The sequence below is a fragment of the Pleurodeles waltl genome, chromosome 3_1 (assembly GCF_031143425.1).
Source record: "Pleurodeles waltl isolate 20211129_DDA chromosome 3_1, aPleWal1.hap1.20221129, whole genome shotgun sequence".
NCBI lineage: Eukaryota > Metazoa > Chordata > Amphibia > Caudata > Salamandridae > Pleurodeles > Pleurodeles waltl.
In genome coordinates, this window is record NC_090440.1 from 1,189,221,621 (window position 1) to 1,189,234,720 (window position 13,100).

General features: G+C 44.3%; 1 protein-coding gene across 2 annotated transcripts in view; it reads right to left on the reverse strand.

Annotated features, from left to right (window-relative positions):
• FLI1 (Fli-1 proto-oncogene, ETS transcription factor) overlaps positions 1-11,567 on the reverse strand; it is a 334,273-nt gene extending 322,706 nt beyond the window's left edge. The window contains exon 1 of one of the 2 annotated variants that reach the window (XM_069224503.1): positions 11,405-11,567. In XM_069224503.1, coding sequence (XP_069080604.1) covers positions 11,405-11,434 — 30 coding nt within the window. In that variant the 5' untranslated portion in view covers positions 11,435-11,567. Of the gene's footprint in view, positions 1-9,922; positions 10,073-11,404 lie in introns of those variants that run through there. The other variant, XM_069224504.1, reaches the window with a different exon arrangement.
• Positions 11,568-13,100: the final 1,533 nt, after the last annotated feature.

The window sequence follows — 13,100 nt, forward strand, 5'->3', positions numbered from 1 at the left end:
TTTTAGCCAGATTAATTTCTAGACCTTGCATATTGTAGGCATCCAATTTTCTCTTGATAGACACATAGCAAGGAAATTCCTTTCTCTTTTATCTTAGGGACATACTGCACTCTGCATTTTCTTAAGCCTGTCCTATAAGGAAGAATGGCGTATCAGCGCCTCTGGTGAACAAGAGCACACTGTAACATTCTGAGCATTCACAGGTACACTTTCTGTCTGTCCACAAATCAAGACAAAACTGCTCAAGTATGCACTTTTTAACTGTGGTTTTATATCACATTTTATTATTCTTTTATGTTTTGTTTGCATTGCACAGGTTTTAATTAACTATGCAAATACAATGTACTTACTTACTCAGAGCAACCCCGAATTGCAATTATTTGAAAGTCTTACTTTAGCAGTTTCAGCTTAGTACAGTGCTTTCTATAATGCTTTTCAACAAAGATGAAGTGTTCAGCTTAATGGCAGGGATGTGGGTTCCCTTTCTTTAAACTTTAACTAAACAATTTGCCTACAGTGAGTTGCTCCTAGGACCACTAGCCCTTAGAGCACTGAATTTAGTAATCCTCAAAATTACTCACACAACATCATTTAGGTGATTTAAACGAGGGGGAAGGCAGCACACTATCTGCATCATTGCATACGTTATCCATAGCATTGTGACAAGTGCAGTCCCCACTAATGTTCATACTCACAATCAATCAAGTGTTTGCCTCCCAGTGTTCATGTTTATGTACAGGAATTTATTGAGCGCATGGCTATTCAAAACAGTGTCCCGCACTTTGCCGTGATGCACCCATGAAAAAGAATGAAAGCTGGATACTGAACAAAAGCCTTGTCTTGAATTTTTTCCTAAAAATTCCTTACCCATCTATCTGGCGCAGTTCCAGAGGAGGATTGTTCCGGCCAACTGGCCCCAAAAAAGAGAAGGAACGTCCACCTGCTTTAGTCATGTGTAGGCACATCAAGTGCTGGTGATCCCTAAGTGTTTCATACTAAATGGCTTTCTCTGGCAAGGGCCCAGGGGTGTGGCTTGATCAGTAAGTTTGGAGGGGGGGGGCGACTTTCAGATTTTCTGACAATCACGCTGTCATATAATGTTCAAATACATTACGCCACAAGCAGTGTGCATTAGAGGGGCCTAAGAAGCAGTGAAAAGGGAGAGTAATGCAAACTGGTAGGAGTACTGAGAGAGAGAAGCAATATTTCGTAAAAATAACCAATATTTTTAGGACTTTCAAAACAGAGAGGGAGAGTGTGTGTGTGCATGTTTGTCTGTGTGTATGTAAAAATTAATGGTGAAATCCGACTAACATTTCACAAATACCCAACTGAAAGCACCTGTACCCAGCTATTTATCAGAAATTACATTTATTAGGGGGTGGAAAACCCCCAAAATCCTCCGTGAAGCTACGCCCCTGCAAGGACCAATCTATTAGTTTGGGTGTGCTTGGAATTCTGCCTTTAGGATAATCAGGCTGTGAACACCTCCCAGAACACACATGCGCTTCATTCACTATTCACTACATCTCCCATTAATTTAAAGAGTGGGGGAAGGAAAGCACACTGCTGGCCTGCCTGCACCAGTACTATGAACGCATTCTGGCCAATGGAGTCCTCAATGGTGTTTATACTCAAAATCAGACAATTGTTTGCCACCCAAGGTTGGCACAGCGAGGCAATGTTGAAAACTAGTTTTTTGAGGTTTCCATGATACCCACACGTTACGTAAATAGTTTCATTTTGGATTCTTAATATGTAAATTTACCGTGAGTGGATAATTTGAAATCTGGCATGGTTCTTGCTCAGTGTTCATTGTAAATAAAAGATTATAGTAAGAATCATCTATATCATCTGAGACAGAAGTTATATATGTCGGGCCTATTTCGTTGTCAATTATCGCCCCTAATATGAAATGATCGCCATGCAGTTCAACCTAGGTTGTTTATAGGGCAACACGTGGGTCACTGGGAGATGTGAGCTGAGGGGTGTGCCTGACAAAATACAGTTTACATTGCATTACAGCAGGACGCGGCCACTCATAATTAGGGCAACCCGTGGTTGTGGCAAAGCATCTGCGGCAATTCACAATAAGCAAAATCAATTTGAACGCTTTGTATGTTCCCTTACTCCAGATGAAGCAGATTGCCCAGTGCAGTCCTCTCAGTTCTCTGATTTCAAAAGAATAGACACAAAATATAAGTGTCTTCTTAAGGACAATTCCACAGAAATGCCTTTACTTTCTACCTAATTTCTAGACAGACACATTCGCGTTTCCTGTTAAAAACTTTGTGGAGAACAATTGCATGTAGGTTATTCCTCGTGACCATATTTTCTGAACCAAATCCTTTTTCAGACACAGCCCAACAATGACAGTGCGCATTTTGATCATAAAGTGCAAGACTCACTACTGAAGAACTAGAGCGTGCCTGATAAACCAACAACTATCAGAGCGAGCGGTGCTGTGGTAATGCTAGTTATGTCTTAACTATACCTGGCTAGAGCTTGACACTGAGTAAAACACACCAACCGAGTAGCAATTTTTTGCAGCACATTGGTCTATCTAATGTTTCTAAGTCGGAGGTCCTCAAATTGATTGTAGGGTGCACTCCATCTGGGGGGGCTGAATTGATCTTAGGGGGCTCCAGACTCTGGCCAAGAGGAGCGTTAATATGGCACTGTGGAAGATAGACACATTTCATGCTGAAAGGAGTAGTGTGGTTTTATAGAAAGAGAACGGAGTGGTAGTGGGACACTCTGTGATAGACCATCAGAAACACATTTTTGACTCTCCTTCTGGCTCGGAGTAGGCATCAAAGTGGGGATGGGGCTCTAAATAACTCTCAAGGTCCCCTCCCTTTCTGATAGGGCATCATACTCTGGATACTTTTATGCTTGTAAGGAGTCCAGGTTGCCACTAGCATGTTGACTCTCATGAATGTGATTGTATTTTTAAAATGGATATTTGATTATAACTGTAATCTTTCAACTGTTAAATATGTTTGAGCTGCAAATTTTAAAGAATAATTGATAGAAAATATGTTTGTCATTCGGATGGTCCACAATGGAATTTCTTTTACTGAAGATGGGGCCTGGCATTAAAAAGTTCAAAAACCATTTACCTTAGGCGGTTCACTATTTCTATTGGTCTGCAAAGGGGAACAATCTCCGATGGTTTGGTAGTATAATAACACTATTACTGTCTTGCAATCATTCAAAAAGTGTTTTTATTTTAAAAAAACAAGTAGCATAAATCTGTATGAAGCAAACCTTGTAACCCCAAAGATACGTAAATGTGAAGACTTCATTAGACCGTAGTGTTATATAAGAAAAGAAATGGAGACTACGAAGAGGCCATTTAAAAAGTTTAATAGATTCACAAAGCGGGGGCTTGATTGTTGAAGGGTTTTAGATCTGGTGTTGATTGAATCTGCTTTACAGAATTGTCTACCATACTAACATACCATACTAACGTGACTCTCTGTTCCTCAAACAGTCCACCTGTGACATATTGCATTTTAAATGGCTGTCCTATTTCACTGTTTCAAACCAACGACCTCAGCAGCCATAGCTTAGGGCCGAAAAAAGAAACTCTATTCTTGGGATACTTCAAAAAACTAAACCATAGTTAATTTCAATGTATACAGGGATATGGTATTTCTACAGGGTGAACGTAGCCATAAGACAGCAGAGTGCTAGACATGGAAAAACGAGTCAATGAGTAGAAGGAGATGATGCTGGGTTATGGGCAGTTGATGCATTGGGATGTAGTGTTCTTTAATGAAGTGAGTCTTCAACTCTTTCCTAATTTTGAGCAGTGTTGGGCGGTCCTGATGGATTCAGGGATGTTGTGCCAGATCCTGGATGCAGAGATAGTCCAGGCCTACTGGTTTTTTTCCTTCTTTTTTACACTTTTTAGTCTGCAGTCTGATTGCGTCCTGTCAGCTGGTGCGCTGATTATCACAAGAGTGTTTGCAAAACATGTTAAATATGTGTCAACCTTCCGCTATCTGCAGCCTGATAAACACAGATTATTTTTTTGGGAGCACACACAGACAATGAGGGTGAACAATTAAAGTAAGAGTGAGCAGTTATCCTTTAGTGAGCCAAAACAGGGTGGCTTGAATTATGCAATTCTGCAGCCACTGTGTTTTCTGCATAGCTATGGATTTGCTGCATCTGTTGCATTTTCTGCTTCATAATCTGCAGTTTTTCGCAAAAAGTAGAATCTAGCTCAAATGGATCAAAAGTTACTAAAATGCAGCAACATCTGCCACTGCTCGTGTGGAAGGCCCTTCACAAAACTTGACTGGTCGCCTTCCATTTGCCTATTGATGTGTTTTGGTGTTAAACTGGCACTAATGAGGTGAAACCTTTGTCCGTGCAGTATTAACTTGAGTAAACATAACAAAATAATGTAGCATTAGTATTACAAACTGTGTCACATTATGTCGCATAATTTGCATTTTCTTGCAACATTACGTAGTCAACACTGTTACATAAATTGGTCCTTCCCTGCCACATAATTCCAGTGGCCTTGACTGAAATACACACTCCTAAAGACTGAAGATGGTTTACAAATACAAAGAATCCAGATTAGATGATAGTGTGCCCACACAGGAATTTCACAGGTTTAGTGTAATTGACTAGGTTATGAAAGTTATCAGAGAGACATCCTCTCATCACATTGCATATTCTGACTACCAAACAACCTAGGCCTTCTACAGACATGGAGTGCTGCAGTGTGAGCATTACAATATTACAGACATTATCACTGTGCTCTCCACGGCACATCTCACTGTGATACACCCCACACTAACACCAAACAAAACAGATTTGACATGTTTCCTAGCACTAATCCAATATACCACAGATAAATCATATAGTTGATTATCAAGGTAGCCAACAACACTTGGCATCAAGTAATGGAATACATACTCCTCTCTCTCTGGGGCAATGAATATGTACGCAAATGGCAAAGATGGACAGCTCAGTCCTTACACATCAAAATTATACACTCACAGCTCAATCTGCATATTATCCTTGAATAATCCCCACCACTGCTGCAAAATGGCATAGGGTGGAGCTGACAGAAGCCCTTCTCGTAGGTATCCATCTCTTGCCCAGGACCCCTAGAATTATGTGATCGTGTGGCTGCAGTGATTTTACATAATTATAGATTTGCAGCATTTGCCACATATCTCATCATCTGCTTCAAAATCTGTAGATTTTAACAAAGAAAAATGTGTCTATGGCTCAAACGGTTCAAAAGATATTTAAAGTGCCATGACACGTGTTGCTGCACAGTGGAAGTCCCTTTGCACAGCTGAACTGGTCACCTCTCTGTTGCTTTTGCTATAGTTGGGTGTTACGCTGGTACTAATGAGATGCAACCAATGACCATTAATGTAGTATTGCTATTACACAATGTATTGCATAATCCCACATAATTTGCCTCTTCTTGCTGCATACTTCACTCAATCCTGACACAAAATGTGGCACTCTCATGCCACATAGCTCCACTGGCCCCACTCTTGCCTCACTAACTACAATATCATCTACACTGGCCTTTCTAGGAATCCCGTTGCCAGGCAAGAAATGCTACAAAGCTTAGCGGTCAAACTGAGCAACATGAAACCTGCACATTATACCTGCTGTCAAACCCCTCCACTGTCTTCCAGAAGATGTAAGGTTCAAGTTAAAACTCCTCTGCCACCACACTCATAACGCCTGATGAGGAACAGGCTCACCATGTTTGCAAAAAAGGGTCCAAGGGTACACCATCTAAGAGGCGTTATTTATCATCTGAAAAGGTGATCGACCAACGATCTTTCTGGAGGCACAAACATGGATACAAATCCTTTGGAGTACAGGGCCATAGCTTTAGGAATAGCCTAAAACCTAATTTGACAATTGAATCAGCTCATACAGGGGGTTGAGAAACTTCTAAATACATAGGTTGGCAGACTTGCTTTCAATTGAACTATGGCCAGAATGGGGGTCACGGCTCACGAGTGAAGACTGGTCAGAGATTCACAACTCATGAGATTAGACTCAACTTGCTTTTCACCTGAATAAATTGTAACTTCATCTTCATTCTCAGCCATCTGAGGTAAGTGAAAGGGGAATCATAGCACTTTGTACGGCCAATAAATATATAGAAACATCAGATCCATGCTGGAAAGACAACCACACTGGGACGGTGATCTATTGTCGTACCTGAGTGTGTGCTACACAAATGCCTCTAACGTAAAACATTAATCGATCACTGGAGCTCTGCGCTTTCACTAGCCTTCCATCGCCTCGTGAATCACATGTACAGAGATGCTATCTGTGTATTGTATTATATTGGTGCATTTAGCGCCTAATACCCACATCTAGGGCGCTGAAGCACTTATCCAAATTACAATTGACTGTGTGAAGTGCGTAGTTCGAACTTTGTTGTCTTTGTTTTGAGTACATGACTGAGCAAGAGGGAGGGAGGAGTTACCTTCCCTTTGGAAGCAGCACCTAAAGGTGTGAATGGTGAGTGGTTGGAGAGAGGGACGGATTGGATCTACAAGCCCCATCATTTTTATGTTTGTGATTAGTTTATATTTGAAGTCCAGGTTTTATATGCTCTGAAGCAAGAGGCCGCCCACTCTGAAATCTTATGTTTCCGGGTAAAAAAACTGTTTTAGCAAAGGGTGTGCGAATCAGAGATCTGCAAGAATGGGTCAGACCCTAAGACCTTCTGGTGATATCGCTGTTAGGGGATGAGCTGATAGCTCCCAACATGTGAGCAAACCCTAAGGCCTACGGATGTCACTGCTTGGGGTAGAATAGTTAGCCCTCATCACATGATCAAGCCCTAAGGGTCCTGCAGTGATTTCAGTGCTAGGGTGCCTGGAGGTTATAGCAATGTCACTTGGCCAAGCACTATAACGGAAACGAAGTGACTTTACATTTCTGAACACATATAGACGATACATTTAAAAATCTCATGTTTTACGGACTGGAGCCACACGCCTTCTTAGCACTCCAAATACTACATCTAGAGACACGTTTTGTGCTGCTGGAAAAAACGCTGCTTTTTGCATTTTTAACCCGTTATCGTTTAGCATTCTTAGAAATGTAGTCAGTTTTCGATTGTAAGCTATTTTTTAACCGCTCTTCTCCAGTTTCTGAAAAATGTTATCCCTTCAGGTTAGTCTGGAAACAAAATGTTCTCATTTGTTTCTTCTTCTCTCTTTCTCTCAGAATTCCCCTGTTTTATTCTCTCATTCTTAATTTGTCTCCTTTTCGTCATTCCCTGCTATCTTTTTTATTTCACTTGGTTTTCTGTGTAATTATCTCCCCTTCTATGAATTCTTTCTCTCTCCTTACTTCCTACTTTTTGCGCTCTTTCTGAATCGTTTTGCCTTTCTTTCTTTGTTTAATTAATTTCAGTAATGGTCTTGTTTACATGGTCTTCATTTTTTCCTATTTATTCTTATTCGTTTATTTTCTTCTCCACAATTCTTACCTTCTCGTTTAGCTAACAATTTGCTGTGTACCTTCTTTCCCACGGTATGCTTTTCGTGGTATCTTAACAATAATGAAAACGGTACACAGACGGGAAGGTGGGATACAACAGTTGATGGTCGGAACATTAACAAGACATAAATCAACACCCTGAAGTTAACAATGCTCATCTCTTAATGTTACTGTGAAATGATTGTCTGTGGGCACTTAGAGTGCAAACTTTGCCCCGTGGTTGTGGGTTTTCCAGCAGAGCTGGTCCGTGTGGGGAGTTCTCACTCATACCTCCTTGTGCCACCCCCTCTAATCACACCTCTCTGTCGAAATATCATGCGCCCCTTGCTGCTCTCCGCCGTATCTAGCTCGGCCAGTTGCTGCATTTCGCATCTTCGTCATCAGAAGATTTCAGTTGACGAGAGGCGGCCTCTGTCTCTCTGTCAGATCAAGGCATCTCATCGGGGCCCAGAGTCGTCACCAACTTCACAGCCCCCCTGCAGGGAGCGGCAGGAGTGAGGAGACAGAGGGTGGCCCGGGGTGATGGAAGGCGAGACAGCGAGATGGAAACTAGCTTGTTGTGGAGGCGCAGAGAGAAGAAAGCGGGCACTGTTACTGAAAACGCAAGAAAAACAGAGGACCGGGAAGAGAGGGATGAAAATGAAACATTGTGAGAGAAAGGCGTGAACGAGTAAAGCAGGGGAGAGAAATAGAAGCGTATTCTGGGGAGGAGGGATGGGGAAAAGGCTCTCTATGGCCCGGTGTAAATCGCTGCAAACTGCCATGGTGTCAGACCTCCGTCCATCTCTCGCGTCAGGACACCAGCCGTGTGGCCTGCAGATGGAAAGGGACCCACTCTGCTTTACACCCACATCACGCCCTGGCCCCAAATCCGCCCGTTCAGAGGCTGCTACAGAGGGGCTTCCAACCCCTAATAAAGGGGTTTTCACTGCCAATGCCTTTTTGATGGATTGATGGTAAATTGCAATGTATACGATTGCCACTTATCAATAACAATATACTTGTGGGCCGGAGTTCCGTTTAGTGAATCGGTTTTACAGGAAATAAATGCGGTTTCAGCAAAATCGAATGTGTTTTAAAGGCACTGCCCTAAAACCTCTTCAATTAAAAGGACGACCACAAAGAGGCCCAGCGTTCCCCGCCGACCTCACCCCCCGACGCCATGGGTAATCCACTTAAGGGGGATCTCAACCCACGGCCGTCCTTTTGGAAAAAATACAAACCTATCTAGTAGGGGAGCAACATTGGGATGCTGCTCCCCTCAATGTCGCCCCTTAAGTGATGGGGCCAACTACAGTGGGCGAAATGATGCATATTGGCGACACGTGAAACAATAATGATGCTTCAAAGAAGCATCCTTGCCAAGATCACCTTGTATTTTCAGCCCGGCTAGCCTACATGTGGACAAAGAGGCGACGTACACCTGAGGAAACATAGCAGGCAGCTGTGCTCTGTCCCCAGGTTAGCGTCGGAGCGCGTGCCCAATGGCATCCTGTTGTTTTTTGTGTGGTGGGCGAAATGTACACTCTCTCGCAGGTTAATTGCCCATGGTACCGGAGACGTGGTCTGGTGGCTTGGGGTCCGAGAATGAAAACAGGAGACCTGGTTTGACATGCCAATTCCTCGATTTAGAATTTGTTTTTATATTTGGTAACGTGTTTTCTAGTTTCTCACTCCTTGCCACTTCAATCCCCCCCCCCTCCCCTCCGCAAGCAATACAAGTCAAATAGCAAACTGGGCCCGACCCACTTTCTGCTGCAAATATCTTCAGCTCTTTGGCATAAACGAATCCCGGCGTTTTCACTAGGTCCAACAGTGGGGTCCTGGACAAACCATTTATTCCTTTAGCATCGGTTGATTTTCTGCAAAGACCGGAACCTCTTAAAGCACTCTACGCAGAGGGCTCATATAAACACCGAGGCCGACGGGTTCTCTTTGGCGCATTCAATAGTGAAATATTCCACTGGCTGCTGGGAGAAACTGTGGTCCAAAGATGCAGGCTTGAAAACACAAACCGCTTAGACACCACGAGTATTCATCTCAGCTTTACACGAATAACAAGCTTCAGCCAAAGCCCGGGAAGAGACAGCGAACCTTGGAGACGTTGCAACAGCATGAAGCCAGGTATGTAGCCACTACTTGGAGCTAACCACATCTCGGCGCTGGGGAAACAGAAAGCTCCCTTAACAATCACATCTGACGCGCCTGCTAGAGGTCGGTGGGCGAATACTCCGGTCCACCATTACAAGATACCCCAGCCACCCTCACCCAAGTGGCGTATCCACATGAATGTGCCAGCCAGTTACCTCCACATTGGGTGCAGCCGCAGCCCCTCCCTCCCTGGCCCTTCTCCTAAATAGCAAGGGCCATTTCTCCCACCTCCCCCGCAACCCCCGCACGCTCTCACCTTAATGGTCCCGTCCATTTGGAGGAGTCAGCTAGATGCCCCCACATTGGGTCACCCTGGGGGAGAGCAGCAGCCCCTTCAGTGTGGTCCCCTGTCTCCCTCTCGTGACACACAGAAAGGGCAGAAGACAGTTAACCGGATAGGCCTGTGTTTTTTCTCCCTCTCTCGGCTAAATTTGGGAAGTGAAGTCACTGGCGATGCGAAGGAGGAAGCTGCCTGGTCCTGCCTTCAAACCCCTCTCACCCGTCCGCGCACAGGATACGTTTTCTCTGCAGATAAGGGGCGCAAGACAATGGAGGCCTTCGGCATCTCTCTCGGGCTCCGTGTGCCTTTTCCAAGGATGTCTCTGCAGGATGCCCGAGCAGGAAGTGTGTGCTTTTAACGTTTAGTCTTTAATGCGCATATTTTGAAATAGTTACTGGCTCGGCTGCTGTAGCCTGAGTCACACACTTTCCGTCGCGTCCCACAGATTTCTCCACTGATGATTTTCCAGTAAAAAGACTGGAATGTTGTGAATGCAATGTCTTGTGTCACTGGTGACCATTACATTAAATCCTCTTCGGGTTAATATCCGACATTTTAAGGGAAGCGGAAATGCGCAGGCTAACATTATTTCATAAGTTAACATTAGCAGCACCTTGAAACTAGGGTTCTACACCATCAACCGTATTATGATTATTATTATTAGTAGTAGTAATAGTAGTAGCACTAGATGTGGTAGTAGTATTAGAACTTTTGATATTCATAGTGTTCATGGTATTATCATTACTATCGTTATCATTTCGGCTGCTTTTAGTTTTAGTCTTATACACACACATTTAGAAAAAAATGATATATTTTCTTACCAAATATGCAGCAGAAAGAAAATCAATTAATTTCGTGGATCATGAAGCCTCTTCATAGAAAAAATATACCAGGGCCGGATCGCATATGCAAACTTAATAGCATATTTTTTGCAAAAAAGAGACGTAACGGATAGCTACGATGTGGCTATAGCCTTGTCTTTCTGGTTCCTAATGTAATACATATGATACAATTGGCGATGGAATGTGGCCATTTATTAAGCTACAGTCGCGTAGAAACTAAGTAGCTCATCAACAATCTTTGTCTACACACGGCAACGTTGTTGATAGTAAGTCGGCCAATGAGTTGTGCAAAAGTTTCTTTGTGATGGCAAAGTTGGCTCTAAGTCTCACAGGAAAACAACAATTGCATAAACAACTGGTATAAAACACACAAAAATTGCAAGACATACAGGTTTGTTTTCATTTCATGCAAAATGTGTGTTACCGTGGTACTTTGACACGCACATAGCGGCAAGTGAACCTACCCACCCATAGAAAATTAGCATGACAAGGCGAATCGCAAACTACGAAAAAAATATAACTTGAAAGTCGCCCCCTAAAATTCAGAACGAAATGGGTGCATATAATTGGGCGCTTTAAGTGTCCGAGTGCGTTCGCTAGCAGCAGACACCGTTACCTTCTCCAGGGTGGGTTCGTCCAGCCTCATCAGAGAGCTCTGGGGCCTCAGGTGATGTCAAGAATGTGCCGCGGTTTCCCAGTTCGCCCAGTTACGCCGCCTTCCAAGGCCCACGAGACATCGAGTGCATGAGGGCGGAAGCACACCGTCCGTCAACCCCTCAGCCGACCAGCGTGCGAGATGGTTTACACCCCACGAGGGTCTCCCCGGTAGAATGTGAGTTCGTCGGGGTCCTGTCCACGAAAGCAGTTTCTCCTCTTCTGCTCGCTTTCTCATTCCACCCCTTCGTCGCACCACTTTCTCCTGTTGTCTGTGTCTCCCATCCCCACGTCTCCGTCGCTTTGCCTGTACTCCTTCTCCCGTTCTTCTTGCTCTGTCGCTTTCTCTCGTGTTTTCACTCTTCTCTCTTCTCCCCCTACCCTCCCTCTGCTTCCCTCCCCCACCTCTCCAACTCTCTATAATTGCTTCCCTTCCGTTCTTCAGTCCTCTTGGTAGAATATTAGCTTATATTTCTCTCCCTCACTCTCCCCTTTCCCCACGGGCACTCGCTGGATTATAACAATATTTCTCCTCTTCTCCTTCCTTTCCCTTTCTCCCTCCACACTACCCTGTGTCTCTTCAGTACCTTCGTCCTCCTCCCTCGGATCTTATTTACTTCTACTTCTGTCTTCCCCAAACCGTGCATATTCTCTTCCCATCGTGACGTTTTCCCAAAATCGGACTTATTCCTGCATTTCACCCTATTTAAAGCATATGATCTACTTTCTTTCAATTTCTTATATTTATTTTCCCCTCTGTGCATTATTTACAATTTCGTCTCTTCCTCTCTCGAGCACTCGGTCATTTCATACGGTCGCCTCCCTTTGCCACCACCTTCTCCTTCACACTTTCTCCTCCCTCTTTCCTCCTCTGACTCCCTTTTCCTTTCCCGCCTTCACATTTTCGCTGTTACTTTCTCTGAGTCTCTTTCATTCCCCTTCTCCAGCTCACTCGATTTTCCCATCTTTCTTTCGCCCCCTCTTTTCGCCCCTTGAAATTAGCCTCATCAATTCAAGTCCAATTTGCACAGCAGATGTAGACGGGACAGAACGTGACCAGACCTGAGGCCAGGGCCGCTGAAAACCAGGAGGGCTTTCAGCTCTGCCCTGCCAGTGTATGTATGTGCGGGGGGTGGGGGCGTCTGCGCTGATGGTTCCCCCACCTCTGACCGTCTTCCTACAATCCAGGGGTCTGCCGGTGTCCCCGGGGAACGGCACATCTGGATGCAGCTAGCCGGGGTCAGGGCCCCCTGTGCCGGGGGCCACAAAGACTGGAACTCAATTAAAATAAATGCGGGTTAACCTCTCACTCCCTGGCTTTCTCTCCTCCTCCTGGTCCCAGCCTGTCTCTTTAATGTTCCCACATTGCAGCTCTATGTATTCAGAGCGAAGGCGGAGAGGCGAGAGCGGGGGAAATGAATTGCGTCCCTTCCAACCCAAAGTGGGTTCCGTTTCCGCACGCTGCGAAAAGGGTCAGACCTGGAGGTCCAGGTGTGAAGGGTCTCACTCACTGACAAATAAATTTATGTCAATATTCGTCTTCGGAAAAAAGATCCCACATTTGCTGCGATTTAGGCAACTCACACACTTTGAAAACTGTTTCTGGGAGCATATTGGGGATGCATGAAAACCGCGAGGCACGTTTATGAAGTGTTGCT